This window comes from Eptatretus burgeri, chromosome 6 (genome assembly GCF_056783735.1).
Source record: "Eptatretus burgeri isolate ZD-2024b chromosome 6, Ebu_testis_v1, whole genome shotgun sequence".
NCBI lineage: Eukaryota > Metazoa > Chordata > Myxini > Myxiniformes > Myxinidae > Eptatretus > Eptatretus burgeri.
Window position 1 is genome coordinate 25206268 of NC_140966.1, and position 16613 is coordinate 25222880.

General features: G+C 37.7%; 1 protein-coding gene across 2 annotated transcripts in view; it reads right to left on the minus strand.

Moving 5' to 3' along the window:
- LOC147024416 (deformed epidermal autoregulatory factor 1 homolog) overlaps positions 1-16613 on the minus strand; it is a 328494-nt gene that overhangs the window by 12037 nt on the left and 299844 nt on the right. For both annotated transcript variants that reach the window (XM_085884328.1, XM_085884329.1), the window contains exon 10: positions 446-535. In XM_085884328.1, the coding sequence (XP_085740454.1) occupies positions 446-535 (90 nt within the window). The remainder of the gene's footprint in view (positions 1-445; positions 536-16613) is intronic.

A 16613-nucleotide genomic window follows, 5' to 3' on the forward strand; every position in this document is an offset into this window, starting at 1 on the left:
TGTTTTAGAATCTAGTTTAATTCTGGGATTAGGACCCAAAAAATTTTTTAAGTGACTGTAAGGCTGGAAAAAAATCTTTACAGAGTAACTTTGAAAGCATAAAAACTTTTATGTTGATTGTGAAAATTTATCAATTGTGTAACCCCATGTTAGAATTCATTGTATATTGCACAAAAGTCATGTTGAAGAAACAAGGTGGTTGAACAACATAATCAGATCTTAAACGTACCATTAACACTTTATCAAAAAGAATGCATGACTGAAATTGTCAGGTATAACCAAACCAATGGCCAATACCTTTCTCATGGTGTTTCTGCAAAATAAAAAGCCTTTGTCAAGGAGGTCAGATGTATTTATAATGGCAATAAATGCCTTAAGTTGACAAATGCATGAAACATCATCATTAAGCAGAAAGACCAACCCAAGTGATTACCAAATGACTTGCCTTTTGTTGACAGAATGTGGAGCAATAGTGAATCTTGTGGCAACCCGTGCATTCATTCATAGCTTGCCGGCCACAGTTTGCACAAGTTTGCTGTAAAAGACATGAGAACAAGTGAAAGTCAACTAAAATCGTGCAATTTAATGTTGACATTTCCTTCAAAAAGCTTGTTAAACAACAACAACAACAACAACAACAACAACAACAACAACAACAAATAAGTGGTATTCCAACATCGAAATCAATTCAACCTAAACTAGAAATTATCTGAAAATGCAAAGCCCATCCACATCAGCTTTGTACTCAAATTAAATTTGATAAAAAGACAGTTAAAAAAAACAATTGCATATTTTATTCATTTGTGTTCTCCATATTCTCATAATAAAGGTTTGTTGAATATTTGATGGTAAAAGCTCAATTGGTGAAAATGTTACGGCCAGGTCAGACACACTGAAACTCAATTGTAAATGAATAAAGAAACACAGAAGCGATTAAAAAAGAAACGGGGCATCTCTCACTTGACGGGCTATGGTGGGGCTAAAAATGGCTAATAAGGGCTTTTTGTAGTCAGTATGACTTTGCCCTTTCACATTTTAACCCAATTTTTAAATATTTTCTCCATTTTCTCATAATAAAGGTTTGTTGAAAATTTGATAACAAAAGCTAAAACGGTAAAAGAAAAAGTTATGACCTGCATAGACACACAGTCACACACAGTCACACACACAGTCACACACACACACACACACACACACACACACACACACACACACACACACACACACACACACACACACACACACACACACCCACACACACACACACTTGCATAACCTCGTTTCCCACTGTGTGGGGGGACAGACTAATAACTACAGTGGCCTGCAACAGTATTCACCCCACCCCCTCCAAAGTTTTCACATTTGATGCCACCTGACCTTATTTCATGATGCTTTCAAATCAAACTTAATATAGTCTTCACAAACTACTCTGAAGTGTAAAAGCTAAAAAATGAAGATAAAATGTGAATACGTTTGATTAACAGAAAAAATAAGATGATTCTCAGGTGCATAAGTATTCAAACCCTTTCCCTAAGTAACCTTAAATCACTTCAGGAGCAAATTATTTGTTTGAAAAGTTACAAAATAAGTGTAATAGGGTTCACCTGAATGTATTCAGTAGTTTAACTTAAAAATTAATGCCCCCCACTAATCTAAGGAGTTTAAGATGCAACTCACTTGGTTCAACCAACAAGGCAAACATGAAGACCAAGGAGCTTTCTAAAGAAGTCAGACATAATGTGGTGGAGAAGCACCGTTCAGCAAAGGGTTGTAAGAAAATTTCAGTCACTCTTTAACCCTTTGAGTACGGTAAAATCCATCAATATGAAGTGGAAGATGTGTCATACCATCCAGTCTCTACCCAGATCAGGTAACCCATCCAAACTCAGCAGCTTGGCAAGCAGGAACATTGTTCGGGATGTCACTGAAAATTTGAAAGATCTGCAAGGCTCTATGTCCGAGATGGGGGTCAGGGTTCATCAATCAACAATATTCCCTTCACAAAGCTGGCCTCTATGGAGAGGTCGCAAGAAAGAAGCCATTACTGCAAAAGACTTATTGAAAAGCTTGCATGGAGTTTGCAAAATACCATCTTAATGATATTGAAGGCATATGGAAAAAGGTTTTGTGGTCAGATGAGACAAACATTTAACTTTTTGGTCTAAATTCAAAGTGTTTCATTTGGCGCAAGCCTAACACTGCACATCACCCAGTCAATATCATCCCTACTGTCAAGCATTGTGGTGACAGCATCATGTTATGGGGCTGCTTTTCATCAGAAAGGACTGGCAAGCTTGTCAGGATAGAAGGGTCAATGGATGGTGCAAAGTACAGGAAAATCCTTGATGAAAACCTGCTCGAGTCAGATGTTGGCAAAATATTTCGTTTATGTTTTATTTGTATTTCACTATGCCAAGGTGACCACAGAACAACGTGGGGCCATCGCAGGCGAGTGGCCTCTGAACATTGTTCAAGTCGATCGATGTACAGTATTCAGTGACAGTGCTAATATTGTAGAGCACTCGCCATGTGGCTTAAGCACTCCAACAAAACTGTTGATAAGAAATGGCTCACTTCGCATGCGATTGGCAATTACGGAACCATCACATTAAACACACACCTCCCGGAGATGCCCAAAATATCAAATATGTTCCGAAATGGACAAATGAACTTGTTGTTTGTTTGTTTTAGCAGTTGCGACTGTTTCTAAGTTCAACTCTGGAGCTTAAATTTTGTAATTCGGCTTAGTTTAAGAGATTCTCGAGGTTATGGCATGTGTGGAAATGAAATAAAGCCATAAGCGCTGGTGTCTCCAGGCGTTTATAAGCACTGCAATGTATGTAGTGATTTGTAAATATGATGAAATCAAATATGTCCAAATTGGACAAATGAACACTTGATTAGCAGTCAGACGTGCTGCTGAGTTCAATTCTGGAGCTTAAATTTTGTAATTTGGCTTCGTTGAGGATATTCTCGAGGTTATGGCATGTGCAGAAATGAAATAAAGCCACAAATGCTGGTGTCTCCGGGAGTTTATAAGCAATGCAATGTATGATGTGATTTGTAGTTATGATGATCAGGCGTTCAATAATTCAAGCGAGGAGAGTGAAAAAAAAAACTTAATCATCAAGAAATCGTTGCGGCCTGTCAAGGCATGGTTGAGCAGGCCAAAAAACATGGCGGCTTCAGACCCCAGCGAGGTAACCCAAGATACCCCTTCAAGTTTCAGGCTGCTAGGTTTTATAGTTTTGGAGTTATGGAGGACACACACACACACACACACACACACACACACACATTTTGTGGTCTGAAGCTGCTGGATCTTAGAATGAAAGTGGTAGATAGAGAGAGTCATGGATAAACTTATAAGACAGAGTGTTAATATGCAAGAAATGCAATTTGGTTTCATGTCAGCATGAACAACGATAGAGGCAATTTTTATAGTTATGCAATTCCTGAAAAAAATATCTGGGGAAGAAGAGACAACTGTACTTTAGGCTGGTCCAAAAACAGCAAAAAAAAAATAATAAATATTCAGATGTTGTCTCCACAAGCCTTAAATTATTCCACTATGATTCAATAATGCGCTAAAAAAATTTAAGTTGATCGGAGGTGATTTAGAGGTCGCTCCAGATGACGACTTCTAGTTTCATGAGTTGGTTAAATTAGGGTATGGTCAGGTACAATTACGGGTACTTCTGGTTGTCCGAGGTGGAAATGGAGTGCATTTTCGAACTCTATGGGGTCGATTTACTCTATGAAATGACTGCACCGACATTGAATTCACTACCATTTCGAAAATATGACCTAAAACAAGATTTATCATTACTGGAGTTGAGTAACTAATCCTACTCATTTCGATATTTTATAATCTGTAATTAATTTGTTGTCCGTCTAAACATTTTAGAGTAAATCAACCCCACTGAGTTGGAAAATGCAGTCCATTTTTCACCTAGGAAGTTCAGAAGTGTACGGATTCGCATCTCACCATACCCTAATTTTTGTGCGATAAAAATGAATTACAGATGTAGACAAGAATGCATTTGCATTGTTCAATTCATCTAGCTGTAGGGGCCATATTTCTGTATGATTATGGGCCAAAATATCAGCACGAAGTATCAATGCTGCTTTTGTCAATATTGTCCTATTGTCAGATTCATTTGACTTCAGGATGCTTAGTTCTTGCTGTAAATTCAGAATGTCAAGAACTAATTTATCTTGAGAGATACTATCTGGAAAAATTACAAGCCGACCTTTCTCATCACTAATAATGTTCACAGAATCCTGAAATTCTTCTTCTAACTTGCTGCATAGGTTCTTCCTAGTTGAATCTGAGACCTGTGTACAACCCAACTCTTTCATGTGGTCCAGTAGCATGGTCCGGAGATCATGAAACATTATAGCACGGGGGTTCACAAATAAATTGCACCGGATATAATGACATACATACTGGAAGGCTTTGTCCTCAATTTTACAGTACTTATTTTCAGCTGGACTGTCAGTCGATGAACATTTTTTCACATAATCTTCTTTGGTATATGCTCTGTAACATGACCTGTGAAAATGAGCCTCTGCAGCTACTGCTTCTGTACTAAGTAAGGCAACTACTCTGTCATCTAATTTACTAACAGCAACTTCACGAAGTTTGGCATCTGCTCCAGTAGTTACGCATTTCTGCAAGACTTCACGGGTCTTGGACCCAGATATATATACTTGCTCTGTTTCTGACACAGGATACACTTCTGTTCATATACCCTGGAAGTACTGGGTTGTTCTCTAATAGATCTTCTAACAGTTGCAATTTCATGGAGCTTGTCAATGGGTGATTCCTTATGCTCTATAGCCTCCAATTGTTTCTTCATTGTATTGTGGAACTGTTGTATTGTGGATGTTTGTTCATCCATCTCTTAATTGTGGAAGTTTATTTCCATTCAAATGTTTAGCAATATCCAGAAGGGGCTGATGATTTCGTATCTTTGCAGCCCACAGTAATGTTTGCCAGGAGTCATTATCCTTCAGTTGAACGAGAGGTGCTGTAATGTCTTCATTAGGACTGTGCACTATACAAACACAATCCTCATGGCCAACTCGAGGTCGCTTGGCAGGATGGTCAGTGGACATCTCTGTTGTGCCCTGTCTGGTACACCTGAAACAAAGTAGCGTATGGCCATATCCATCACCACAAAAGTAAAGCAAAGCAAAGAAATCATGCATTTATGTTCCCTAATGACTAGTAGATAAATGTAAATGTGATATAAATATATCCTACCAAGGTATTTAATGATATGCATTCATCAGTTGTAACAAATATAAAAATGTGTTATTTTTCAATCATGGGGGTAGGGGTAACTAAATATTAAATTTTAAAAATTTATACATCGTTTTGAGGTAAATAATACTTATCCAGTTATTGGCAGTGATTGGGGATGTTTTGGGCATATAAAGCATTCTCTTAAATACATATAGAATAAAATATAGAATAAATATGTCTTTGACATATAGAATAAAGTGTCAGCCACAGATTAGGGACTTAAATTCTCATAATATAATTTATTTCTCAATATATACCCACATCATTGACAATCTTTGTATTTACATCATACCAACCAATTACCTGTAACAAAATAAAAATATATTTGATCATTTTTATAAACATTGTGCATGTCCTGAAGCTGAAATTCAATTTTCCTATTTTTTTCCTGATTAAAAACAGAAAATCAAGGGTAACTACTGCTAAGCTACCATATTACGAGGGCTACCCAGGCTTAAATGATGCCTGAGACATGTACCCAACTGAAAAACATCATAAACAATTGCCACTAATCCGATACCAATTCATGAACATTAGGGCCTTGGCCCATGGACTATATCTCTAAATGGTGAAGAATCACTTTGCAATTAAATAATTATCGTATCTAGATCCGGATTCGGATCTTTACCGAAATTGAAACAATTCTTCCTTGTCACATACCCAACTCATGAGACGCTTTCTCGTCTTGCAAAGTTACTTTACTTCTGTGAGAATTGAGCTTCATTAAAGTAATCTTTATATTTTTCTTTGAATATTGGTTTTTTTATTTTTGAATAAAGAACAACAATTTTGCCAGTTCCTTTACATGATTATCTAATAGTGGGCCAGCCACCCAGTCAAAATAGCATGATAAAAAGTTTGGATAGCATTTCATGTTAAAAGCGGTCATCCATGTTCAATCTGCACTTCATGGGGTGGAAATGGAGATATAACTGGATGGCATTCTCACTTTTGACCTTAGAGGTCATTTTAGGTCATTAAAGGTCATACGGCATCAAATAATGGAGATTTATCTAATTTTTACAATAGTTCCAGAATGGAAGAAGAATGATGGCTCAAACTTTGTGATTTGATAGCTTATTGCACTGTGCTTATTTTTAGACCATTTCCATATTGACAGTCGCAGAGCATAATGGGTAAATTCAACATGGCGGCCAAAAAAACTCTCTCTAAATTAGTGTTACGTACCATCTGTTTTGCTGTAACTCCTTACCCATAAAACTGCAGCTTGTCATATTTTGTAGCTGATGATATAAAGCCATTCAGAACTGCATTTGCATAATAGTCGGAGCAAAGGATCATTGGAAATTCAAATTTGCAGTCATATATTGTTCTTCGAGATTTGTATCAGTGAGTTTGATGATAAGTATTGAATGTTACACATATGTATGTCTCTATGCTATGGAACTATCTTACACACTTTTAATTATTTGCAGATTTCACTATATTCTCATCAGAACAGAGCTCAGGACTATGGGTTGAGTAGCTGTATTTAAACGTAAAAGGCAATCTGATGACACATGTTGTTTCTTCTGCCAGCAAGGTCAGGCAACATCTGCTGATCTGCAGACAGTGACTACAGATTGGAAACACCAAACTCTCAGTGTTGGTTCACAGAGAAGGAGGCTAGATGATAATATTAACAATCTGGATGTGCTCAATAGATTGAACACAGTGTCAGAAGGAAATTTTCTTGCACAAGAAATAAAATGGCACAAGGCATGTTACAGTACCTTCACAACAGAGACCCAGATAACCCGGCTTAAAAAGCGGTTTGAATTGCATGTCAGTCATCTCAGCCTTCCTGTTTCTGGAACTTAATCAGAAACTGGACCTATCCAGAGGTGTAGTTCTCAACGTCTAATCAATTGGAAAGCATGTATGTTTTGTCAGAAAGTTGACAATGAGAAAGCTCATAGGGTGACAAAAATGGAAAAATATGAATGCATCATTGAGATGGCTCAGACTGACCCGATTATGAGAGTGAGGCTGGAATGTATCAATGACCTGATATAAGCTGAGTGTTGTTATCACCTACCATGTTGGGTAGCCTTTTGACAGGTGGAGCAAGCAAAGACAGATTACATCAGCATCACGGCCTGTAAGGGATGAGTGTATGTACACACTGTGTGAAGAGTTGATAACGGGATTGTCTCATGGTCATTTGCATGATATGAGCGATGGATGGTGCAGATATGAGTGCATGTGTAAGGACAGTGGTATGGACTTTCCTCTGAGATACCAATCAAGGAGAAAGGCATTCTATGAAGATATTCAGCAGCACATTGGGCACAAAAGGCAATTATGTTTGGCCTTTGGACCCAAGCACATTTCTTTTTTTGTACCGTGGAGAGAAGTCAGATTTCATTATCTCTAAAACTCTCATAAAAGCAGCAAGTACAACTCATAGCTTCATCAGAAGATGAGTCCACTGATGATGAATTCACATTATCCCTCGAGTGTGCATGGGTATGTGGGTACACGTGGCGAACCTGCAAACGGAAACTTGCAACTCTGTTTATCCCCCCATGAAGGGTGAGAATGGTTCTTCATCTTCATTTCTGATGGACGGACAGATGGAAGGAAGGAAGGAAGGAAGAATATTCCAGATATTGAAGCGGCTACACTGCTTGAAAATGGCCTTTAAGGTCAAAAGTGAGAATAAGCATGGATGACTACTTTTAACACTAAATGCCATCAAAAGTTATTTTGCATCCCCTCGCTGGCCCATTATAAATGCTTGTAAAAATCCTATTCCATTCTGGAGGAGACTGCTTCTGTATAATTGTTTATTTTTAGATTCAACACCAACTGAGGAGTTAAATTTACAACAAAACCAGCACTGAGTGTGTTTCTGATAGTCTTTCATTGAAGCAGTTTATGAGTTTGGAGAGCATGATGATATATTTTTGGAATACGCTCAAAGACAGCGTATATTGCAAATGTCTGTTTAATCAGCTCATTATATTTTCGCGTTGAATTAATTTTTCATCCAGTTCAGAAATGTCTATTTTAATTGCTTTATTATTGATACAATGTACTTCATGTTTTCATAATATTTGCTCATTACGGAATGTATTTGGCCAACTTCTGCAAATAAATATGTTGTTTTTCTTTATTATACTTTTGTGAGAAAAGTAATTTTCAATAATGTTTGACAAAATTACAATGAGATTTTCTTCAAAGGGGTTTTATTGAGAGAAGGTTGATATGTTCAGACCATAACTTCATTGGAATCACTTTGGCAATACATACACATTTACTAAAATATTATTTGTATCTTCAAACTTACTTATGTCCACCATGTACAGTGATCTCCAAAAGTATTCACCCCCTACCAATAATGCCATATTTAGATGAATTATGAATTATATAGAAATAAATTTTCCAAATGGACATTTTTAGTCTTGGCTGATTAAACGAAACACTCTTATCATTAAAGTAGGTTACATGTCAGGGATACGTACCTGCAAAAAAAATATGCAAAATATGCAAAAATACGCAAAAAAATATGCAAAAATACGTATATGCAAAAAAACATATACAAATCAAAATTCACTGGTTGTAAAAGTATTCAGCCCCTTCGGTCAGTACTTCGTGGAAGCAGATTTTCCAGCAATGACTGTAATGAGTCTTTTTGGGTAGATCTCTACCAGCTTTGCACAGTGAGATGGTGAAATCTTTGCCCATTCCTTATGCGAAAATTGCTCTAGTTCTGCCAAGTTTGATGGGGATCGTCGATGGACTGCAATCTTCAAGTCTCACCATAAATGTTCAATTGGGTTCAAGTTACGACTTTGACTGAGCCAATCAAGAACATTTATTTTCTTCTTATTCAGCCACTCCAGTGTGACCTTGGCCTTGTGCTTCGGATCATTGTCCTGCTGAAATGTGACTCTCCAACCCAGTTTTAGATTCACAGCTGACTCAAACAGGTTTTCATCAAGGATTCTCCTGTACTTTGCACCATCCATTGTCCCTTCTATCTTGACAAGCTTGCCAGTCTCTGCTGATGAAAAACAGCCCCATAGCATGATGCATGCTGTCACCACCATGCTTGACAGTTGGGATGGTGTTGACTGGGTGATGTGCAGTGTTAGGATTGTGCCAGATGTAACACTGAATTTAGACCAAAATGTTCACTTTTTGTCTCGTCCGTCCACAAAACTTTTCCACTTCCTTGTAGTATAATTAAGATGCTTTTCGCAAACTCCATACAAGCATTTAGATGCATCTTTTTCAGTAATACCTTCTTTCTTGCCACCTGTCCATAGAGGCCAGCTCTGAGAAGGGAATGGAATATTGTTGATTGATGAACACTGACCCCCATGACCATAGAGCATTGCAGATCTTTCAAGTCATTGTTGGATTTACAGTGATGTCAGAGAACCAGTTCCTGCTTTCCCGGCTGCTGAGTTTGGATGGGCGACCTGATATGGGTAGAATCTGGATGGTATGATACATCTTCCACTTCTTAATGATGGATTTCACCGTACTCAAAGGGTTAATGAATGACTGAAATATTGTTATAACCCTCTCCTGAATGGTGCTTCTCCACCACTTTATGTCTCACTTCTTTGGAAAGCTCCTTGGTCTTCATGTTTGCCTTGTTGGTTGACCAAGTGAGTTGCACCTTAAAACTGCTTCGATAAGTGGGGGAGCTTAATTTTTTATGTTAAACCACTATAGCACGTCGTGAAATTTTAAGTTAAACCACAGATAATGTAGTAGAGTAAATTTGTGGTTTGACCCCAAAAAAATTGATACAAAAGGTTTTTCAACGGATTTGGGTAGGTTTTGACCTCCAAAATAACATACTAAAAATCTACTCAAATCCACCTACCGGAAAGGGCCTATTTTCAAGATGGCGTCCAAAATGGCCGCCGTGGGCTTAAATTTCCATAGAATGTGCAATAGCTGGCCTACATTTGTGATTTTTGTGTCAATTTCTATGTTTTGGAGGTCAACAAATCCAAAGAAACCATTTTCAAAGCTGATCAGTGATGGGAAAAACCTTAAATCCAAGATGGCGTCCAAAATGGCCCCCAAAATGGCCGCCATGGGCATAAAATTGCTACTAAATTGTCAATAAATACCGTGCATGTGTGATATATGTGTCGATTTCTATGTGTTGGTGGTCAACAAATCCACTGATATCATTTTCAAAGTTGATCAGTGATGGAAAAGCCTTAAATTCAAGATGGCATCCAAAATGCCCCCCCAAAATGGCCGCCATGGGCATAAATTTGCTACTAAATTGTCAATAAATACCGTGCATGTGTGATATATGTGTCGATTTCTATGTGTTGGTGGTCAACAAATCCACTGATATCATTTTCAAAGTTGATCAGTGATGGAAAAGCCTTAAATCAAAGATGGCGTCCAAAATGCCCCCCCCCCCCCAAATGGCCACCATGGGCGTGTACTTGTTTTAAAACAGGCAATAAATGGACTACATTTAATTTGTAGTGTTTGTGTTTATTCCTATGTTTTGGAGGTCATGCCCAATCCTTCAAATAGTGTCTACCTGAAAAGTTGTCCCATGTGTAGTGATCAGAATTAATTGACCATCTTGTGCATAACATAAATAAAAATATGCTTTGGTAATTTAGAAAGTAATAAATTAATCGGCTCTCACAATGATCACCATTTCCTCTAGAACGTACTTTCAATTAAAATGCCTTCAAGTTAGGGTAAATCGAAAACATCAACGAAAGTTCGTTCATTGAAGTAGCATTTACCATAGATAAACTATGCTTCCTCTTCGTCCTCCGATACTGTCTTGTTGAAAGGATTTTCGGAGGTATGAAGTTGACAGGGTCCACAGACGCTGTGGCATGGCAGACCGTATCCCCTACAGCTACAGCGACTTGTTCTACAGCCAGTTGTGCAGTTGCATCGGATCATCTTCAACAACTTTTCTGGAGCAGCGTCCTTGTCTGACATGACTGGAACTAGTTTATTGTCCTCCAGTTTCCAACCCAAGTCTGTTGCCTTCAAGTTTCCGTTCCTCCCCATCCAGACCATAATCTGATAGTATACTCTCAGAGAGTGAAACCTTGTTGAAGACGCTGTTGGTGGCAGACGTTCTGGGGTGACAAACGACTTAGCTGAAGCCAGTTTCTTCACAAAGACATTATATCGCAACTTGGCGAGGGAATCATCGGGATGTCCTCCAAATAATACTTTCATGGCATTGTTGCCGTTTTCCACGACCATGTCTCTTGTTTGGTTGGGGACAAGGAAGGTGTTTGCACAAGTCTTGATTGCTGAATCCCCCTTTGCCAGTTTCTGAAATGCTGACCTTTTTCCAATTCCAAATACTCGAGATGTCGAGTCACACCCAGTGAAGGCATGAAGGAAGAGAAGATGTGGGCATAGCTCTTCACCCAATGATACTTTCAGCTGGTTGATATTGTGCACCTTCCAGTTCCTGGATGAATTGTCAGAACGAAAATACATTTCTTTGCTGTCGACGCTAGCGTAATGCAATAATAGCACCAACAGATCTGTATCTTCTCCAATCAGGGTAGTTGATTGTTGGTATGACGATGTCACTGCCGCTTTTACTATGTCTACATCGGCATCCCCTGGTGCATGAATTACGTTCAAGCCAATTTTCTTCATTTCCTCACTGATGAGGTTGATGAGCCGTTGCTTGTTGGAGCTCCTGGACAGGAACTCATCCTTTTTGCCAGAGAATTCTGTTCCAGGTGTGAAGCTGACTTCGGGATGAACAATATGGCCATGTCGCTTGTGTGTATTGTCCTTAATAGATGGTCCATCATCATAACCATCAAAAACGACTGTTGCTTTTCCATAGTGACGAATAGTGAAGTCAGCATACGACTTGGCTATCACATTGAAACTGTCCCCGGCTGTCCATGACAAACGATGCAGCAAGGAGCCACCATCAAGAACATAGTGCTCAGTTTGGGGAACAGAGTCAGACACGGTATCATTTGACACTTTGGCAGAATGGTCTCTGATAGCTTGAACTAATTGAGGTTTGTCAGCCTTTCTGAAAATACCTATACCCTCAAACAGGGCAGGGGGAAATGGGCTCAGCTCATAGCCCATGACATCTTCCAACGAAATGTCTCCTGTTTTTGACACAACAAGAAATCTTTGAAAGAGTAGAGCAGGGTCAATTGCTGTGTCTGGACCAAGTTTGACTGAAGATACATCTCCAAGTGTTTTGGCTCTGTCTTTTCATTTGAAGGAAGATGTGAAAGCGGGTTTATTGACCATACTTTCCATAATCTTCTCTCCAACAGACTTATGCTCGTGGACATTCACATCCGACGCGGCCACCACTCCAGTCACAACATTTATTAGTGAGGGATCTGGAGAAAACGGAGAGCATTCACTGAGTTTTGAACTGATTTTGGCTAGGTCAGAAGCATCTCTTTCCATCCTTGCGCCACTAGATTCCTTGTGTTGTTCACTAGTCGTGTACAAAAGTACAAAAGATCAGTGAATTCCTGCATCGCACTGTTATATTCCGACGTGACCGGCATTGACATTGTCCATAGAGACCGTTGTTCTTCACCCATCCCACTTCCGCGTGTTAGGCCACCAGTGCTCTTCAGGGATCTCATCAAGGTCTGTTCGATGACAAGATCAGGGCTGAGACCCGCCCAGAACTTATTACGCCATCCATTTTGGACGCCATCTTGGATTTAAGGCTTTCCCATCACTGATCAACTTTGAAAATGATTTCAATAGATTTGTTGACCTCCGAAACATAGAAATTGACACAAAAATCGCAAAGATAGGCCAACTAGTGCCCATTCTATGGCAATTTAAGCCCACGGTGGCCATTTTGGACGCCATCTTGAAAATAGGCCCTTTCCGGTAGGTGGATTTGAGTAGAATTTTAGTATGTTATTTTGGAGGTCAAACCCTACCCAAAACTGTTAAAAAAACCTTTTGTATCAATTTTTTGGGGGTAAGGCTATTTTTTGTTGTAGATTTACCCGAATAATGAATGGAAGTTTATATATGTACGTCATTTTTTTTTTTAGATCAGATCCAAGATGGCCGACTGGTGTCCATTTTGTTACTTCAATTTCTCTCCAACCATTTATCAGACAGGCATGGTCCGTTTTTGCTCAAGCTTGGCACAAGCACAATACATGGTGGCATATACATGTACCTTGCTTTATTTTCCGATCTGATTAAAATGGCCGACTGGTAGACTGGCGGCCATTTTAGTTGTAAAAAAAAAAAACCCCTGTATTGAATAAGTCCTCAACCATTTATCGGACATTCATTTACCTATCTTGTCAAATTTGCCACAGAGATAATGAATGATGGCTGACACATGCACGTTGATTTTTTTTTCAAGGTCAGATAAAAGATAGCTGATTGGTGGCCATTTTGTTACTTAAATGTGTCCGCAATGATTCCTCGGACACGTATGGTGCGATTTTGGTCAAACTTAGCACAAGCACAGCACATGATTGTATCATTACCTGACATTATTTTGCAATCTGATCAAAGATGGCCGATTGGTAGACTGGCAGACATTTTAGTTTTAAATAAATATGGGCGAGCCCTTCAATTCGGGTTACAATATTTTAACGCTCAAAAAGAGGACACTCCAGAGAGGGACACTGAAAAAGAGGACACTCTTTTCAAGAGTTCCCTTTACGTATAGAAGTAGAGGATTAATGGGGCTTCTGAGGCAGCCATTCAAATGAATGGGGAAAAGGGAAAAACTTTCTGTCTCAAGGTCCAAAAATCCCAAAATAGGATTCTGATTTCCTCCCCTCCCATACAAATGAATGGGGGAAAAGGGAAAAACTCTCTGACTCAAGGCCCAAAAGCCCAAAATAGGAGACTCATTTCCTTCCCCTCCCATACAAGAAGATGTAAAATTGAGACTGACTCAAGCCCCAAAAGCCCAAAATAAGAGACTGATTTTCTCCCCCTCCCATTCAAGCAAACGTAAAGTTGAGACTTACTGATTAAAGCACTTCTTCCCTTTCATATTTTCATTCCACTCAAAGAGCGAACCAATGAATATGTGTCCATGTTCTACTTTGGGGAATAACTTAACTTTCCTATTACATTCGTCACCATCGAGTATATTCACAAAGATTACTTTGGAACTTAGTTCTTGGTTTAAGTATTTTTGTTGAGCTGAAATGAAATGATAAACTTCTCTCAATGCTCTTGTTTGACCACCTCCTGAGCCACATATCATTTTGAGATTGTAGTAAATTGTTTTTCCATTATTCAATTGATAACCATCAAAGTTTTCAGTCCATTCAAGGATATTTCTTTTCTTTACATCCTCCAACCTATTTGTAATTAAATTTATCCGCTTATTTGTTCTATCGGCTGTTACCCCGGTTATTTCTTCAAGAAGACTTATTTGATATTTCTCACATTCTTTATGTTTCCATTTAAAACCAAGGCTGGTTACATCTCCACTCTTTGGTTTGGTTTTGCTTGATTCTATCATTTATAAATCAGTAAAAAGACGACGGTCGCCTCTTAAAAGTCCCAACCCAATATCTTAACACATACTTATAACCATAAGGGAGATTATTGATTCCATTCTCTAAAATATATCTTTTATCATCAAAAGCTCCTAATGCTTTCTTATTTGTCTCCTCTGTATATAATTGTTGTTTATAACTTCTTATTGTATTCATTTTTCTGTACTCTTCCTTCTTTAAGGTTAAAGAGTTGTAATAATGTTTAAAGTTTATTGTTTCCTTGAGTATATTTTTCTTTATTAGCTTTAGCTTCTTATCACACCTTTCAATGTTATTATTATTATCAATATACGTAAAAGCATAAGACTTTGATCTCAAACCCACAAATTCACTCATGACCTTTCCACCCAAATCATCTTTAAACTTACCAACAACCTTTTTATTCTTTAATGAAAACAACATACTATCAGACTTATGATTATTTGTATCATACATATCAATATTATCAATCATATCCTCATATACATCACTTGTCTTCATTTCTAATATAAAACTATCTGTATCCATATATAACAACGACGCGTAATCCTTATACTCTGATTTTAAATTATTACAGTAATAGTTATACATTAATGACTTTGACAAGTCCAGAATTGATGTTCCTATATAAATAGTTATAATAATATAACATTGAAAGGTGTGATAAGAAGCTAAAGGGAATAAAGAAAAATATACTCAAGGAAACAATAAACAATTAATCCATTTCAATACTCTCTTTTTTCAAATGAATAGTACAAAAGTTCTCTGTAAACACCTCCACTCGTTCAAAACTTGGTCTATTAATTCAGTCTGAAGCCTGTTTCCAAGATGTAGCAAGTCTTATGTTTTGTCGATTCCTAACAGTTTCCAAAGTCTATCCAAATACAGCATTCTTCATTAATTTATAAAAGTCCTTCTCAAAATCTGTTTTTGCTTCTGTTCTCCTTTTTGTATTAAATCAATATACTTCTTTAACCAATAACTTTGTTTAAATTTCAAAATCCGATGAATTTTCCTCACTCTCAACCCAGCAGATAAATATTGTCTCAAGTTCCTTTGATGCAAAAATAACTTTCTTTATCATTTAATGTAGTAAGTAGTTTTTCTGGAGATTTACTTTTTATATTAAATGGCTGTTGATAATCACTTAACCATTCTTTTCTTGGACTTTCTTTATCAGGGGAAAAAGGTAGGTCTTTATGTTTGTGATGAAGTTCTTCTGGATATTTTAAATCAACCTCAAAATAATATCCAACTTCAGCTTCATCCAATTCTTTTTGAGAGGAGACAACAATGTCTTGTAAAACTTTTTCATAATGTTTTTCATTAACCCATTTAAGTTTTCCATAAGGTAAAGATTGAGACATCGCCCACCCATACAAATTGTTAGCATCATAATGCATCAGGTAAGAGTTGTCCTCATTCTTATTATAATCAGGAAGATATTTGTTGTTTGCTTTAGCATATCTCTTGGAACATATTTGAGATATTCCTCTTCGTTTAGCCTTCTCTATCATTAAAAGCATATCTATATCACTGATTAATTCCAAATTTTGTTTTGTCATTTTTAACATCGCATTCCAAGCCAAACCCAAGGCTGTGTAATAGTGAACGGGGTCTAATCCATAAGAATTTTTACTATGACAGACTGCTCTAACAGTTTCAAACACATCAGCCAATAACAATACATCAGTTTTACGATACAAATCATGATATTCTCCAAGATTCTTTATATTAAACTTCTTCCAAACCTTTTTAGCTTGTGTATAATCTCTATCGGAAATATGAGTTTTATTCAACTTGCCATAGAAACT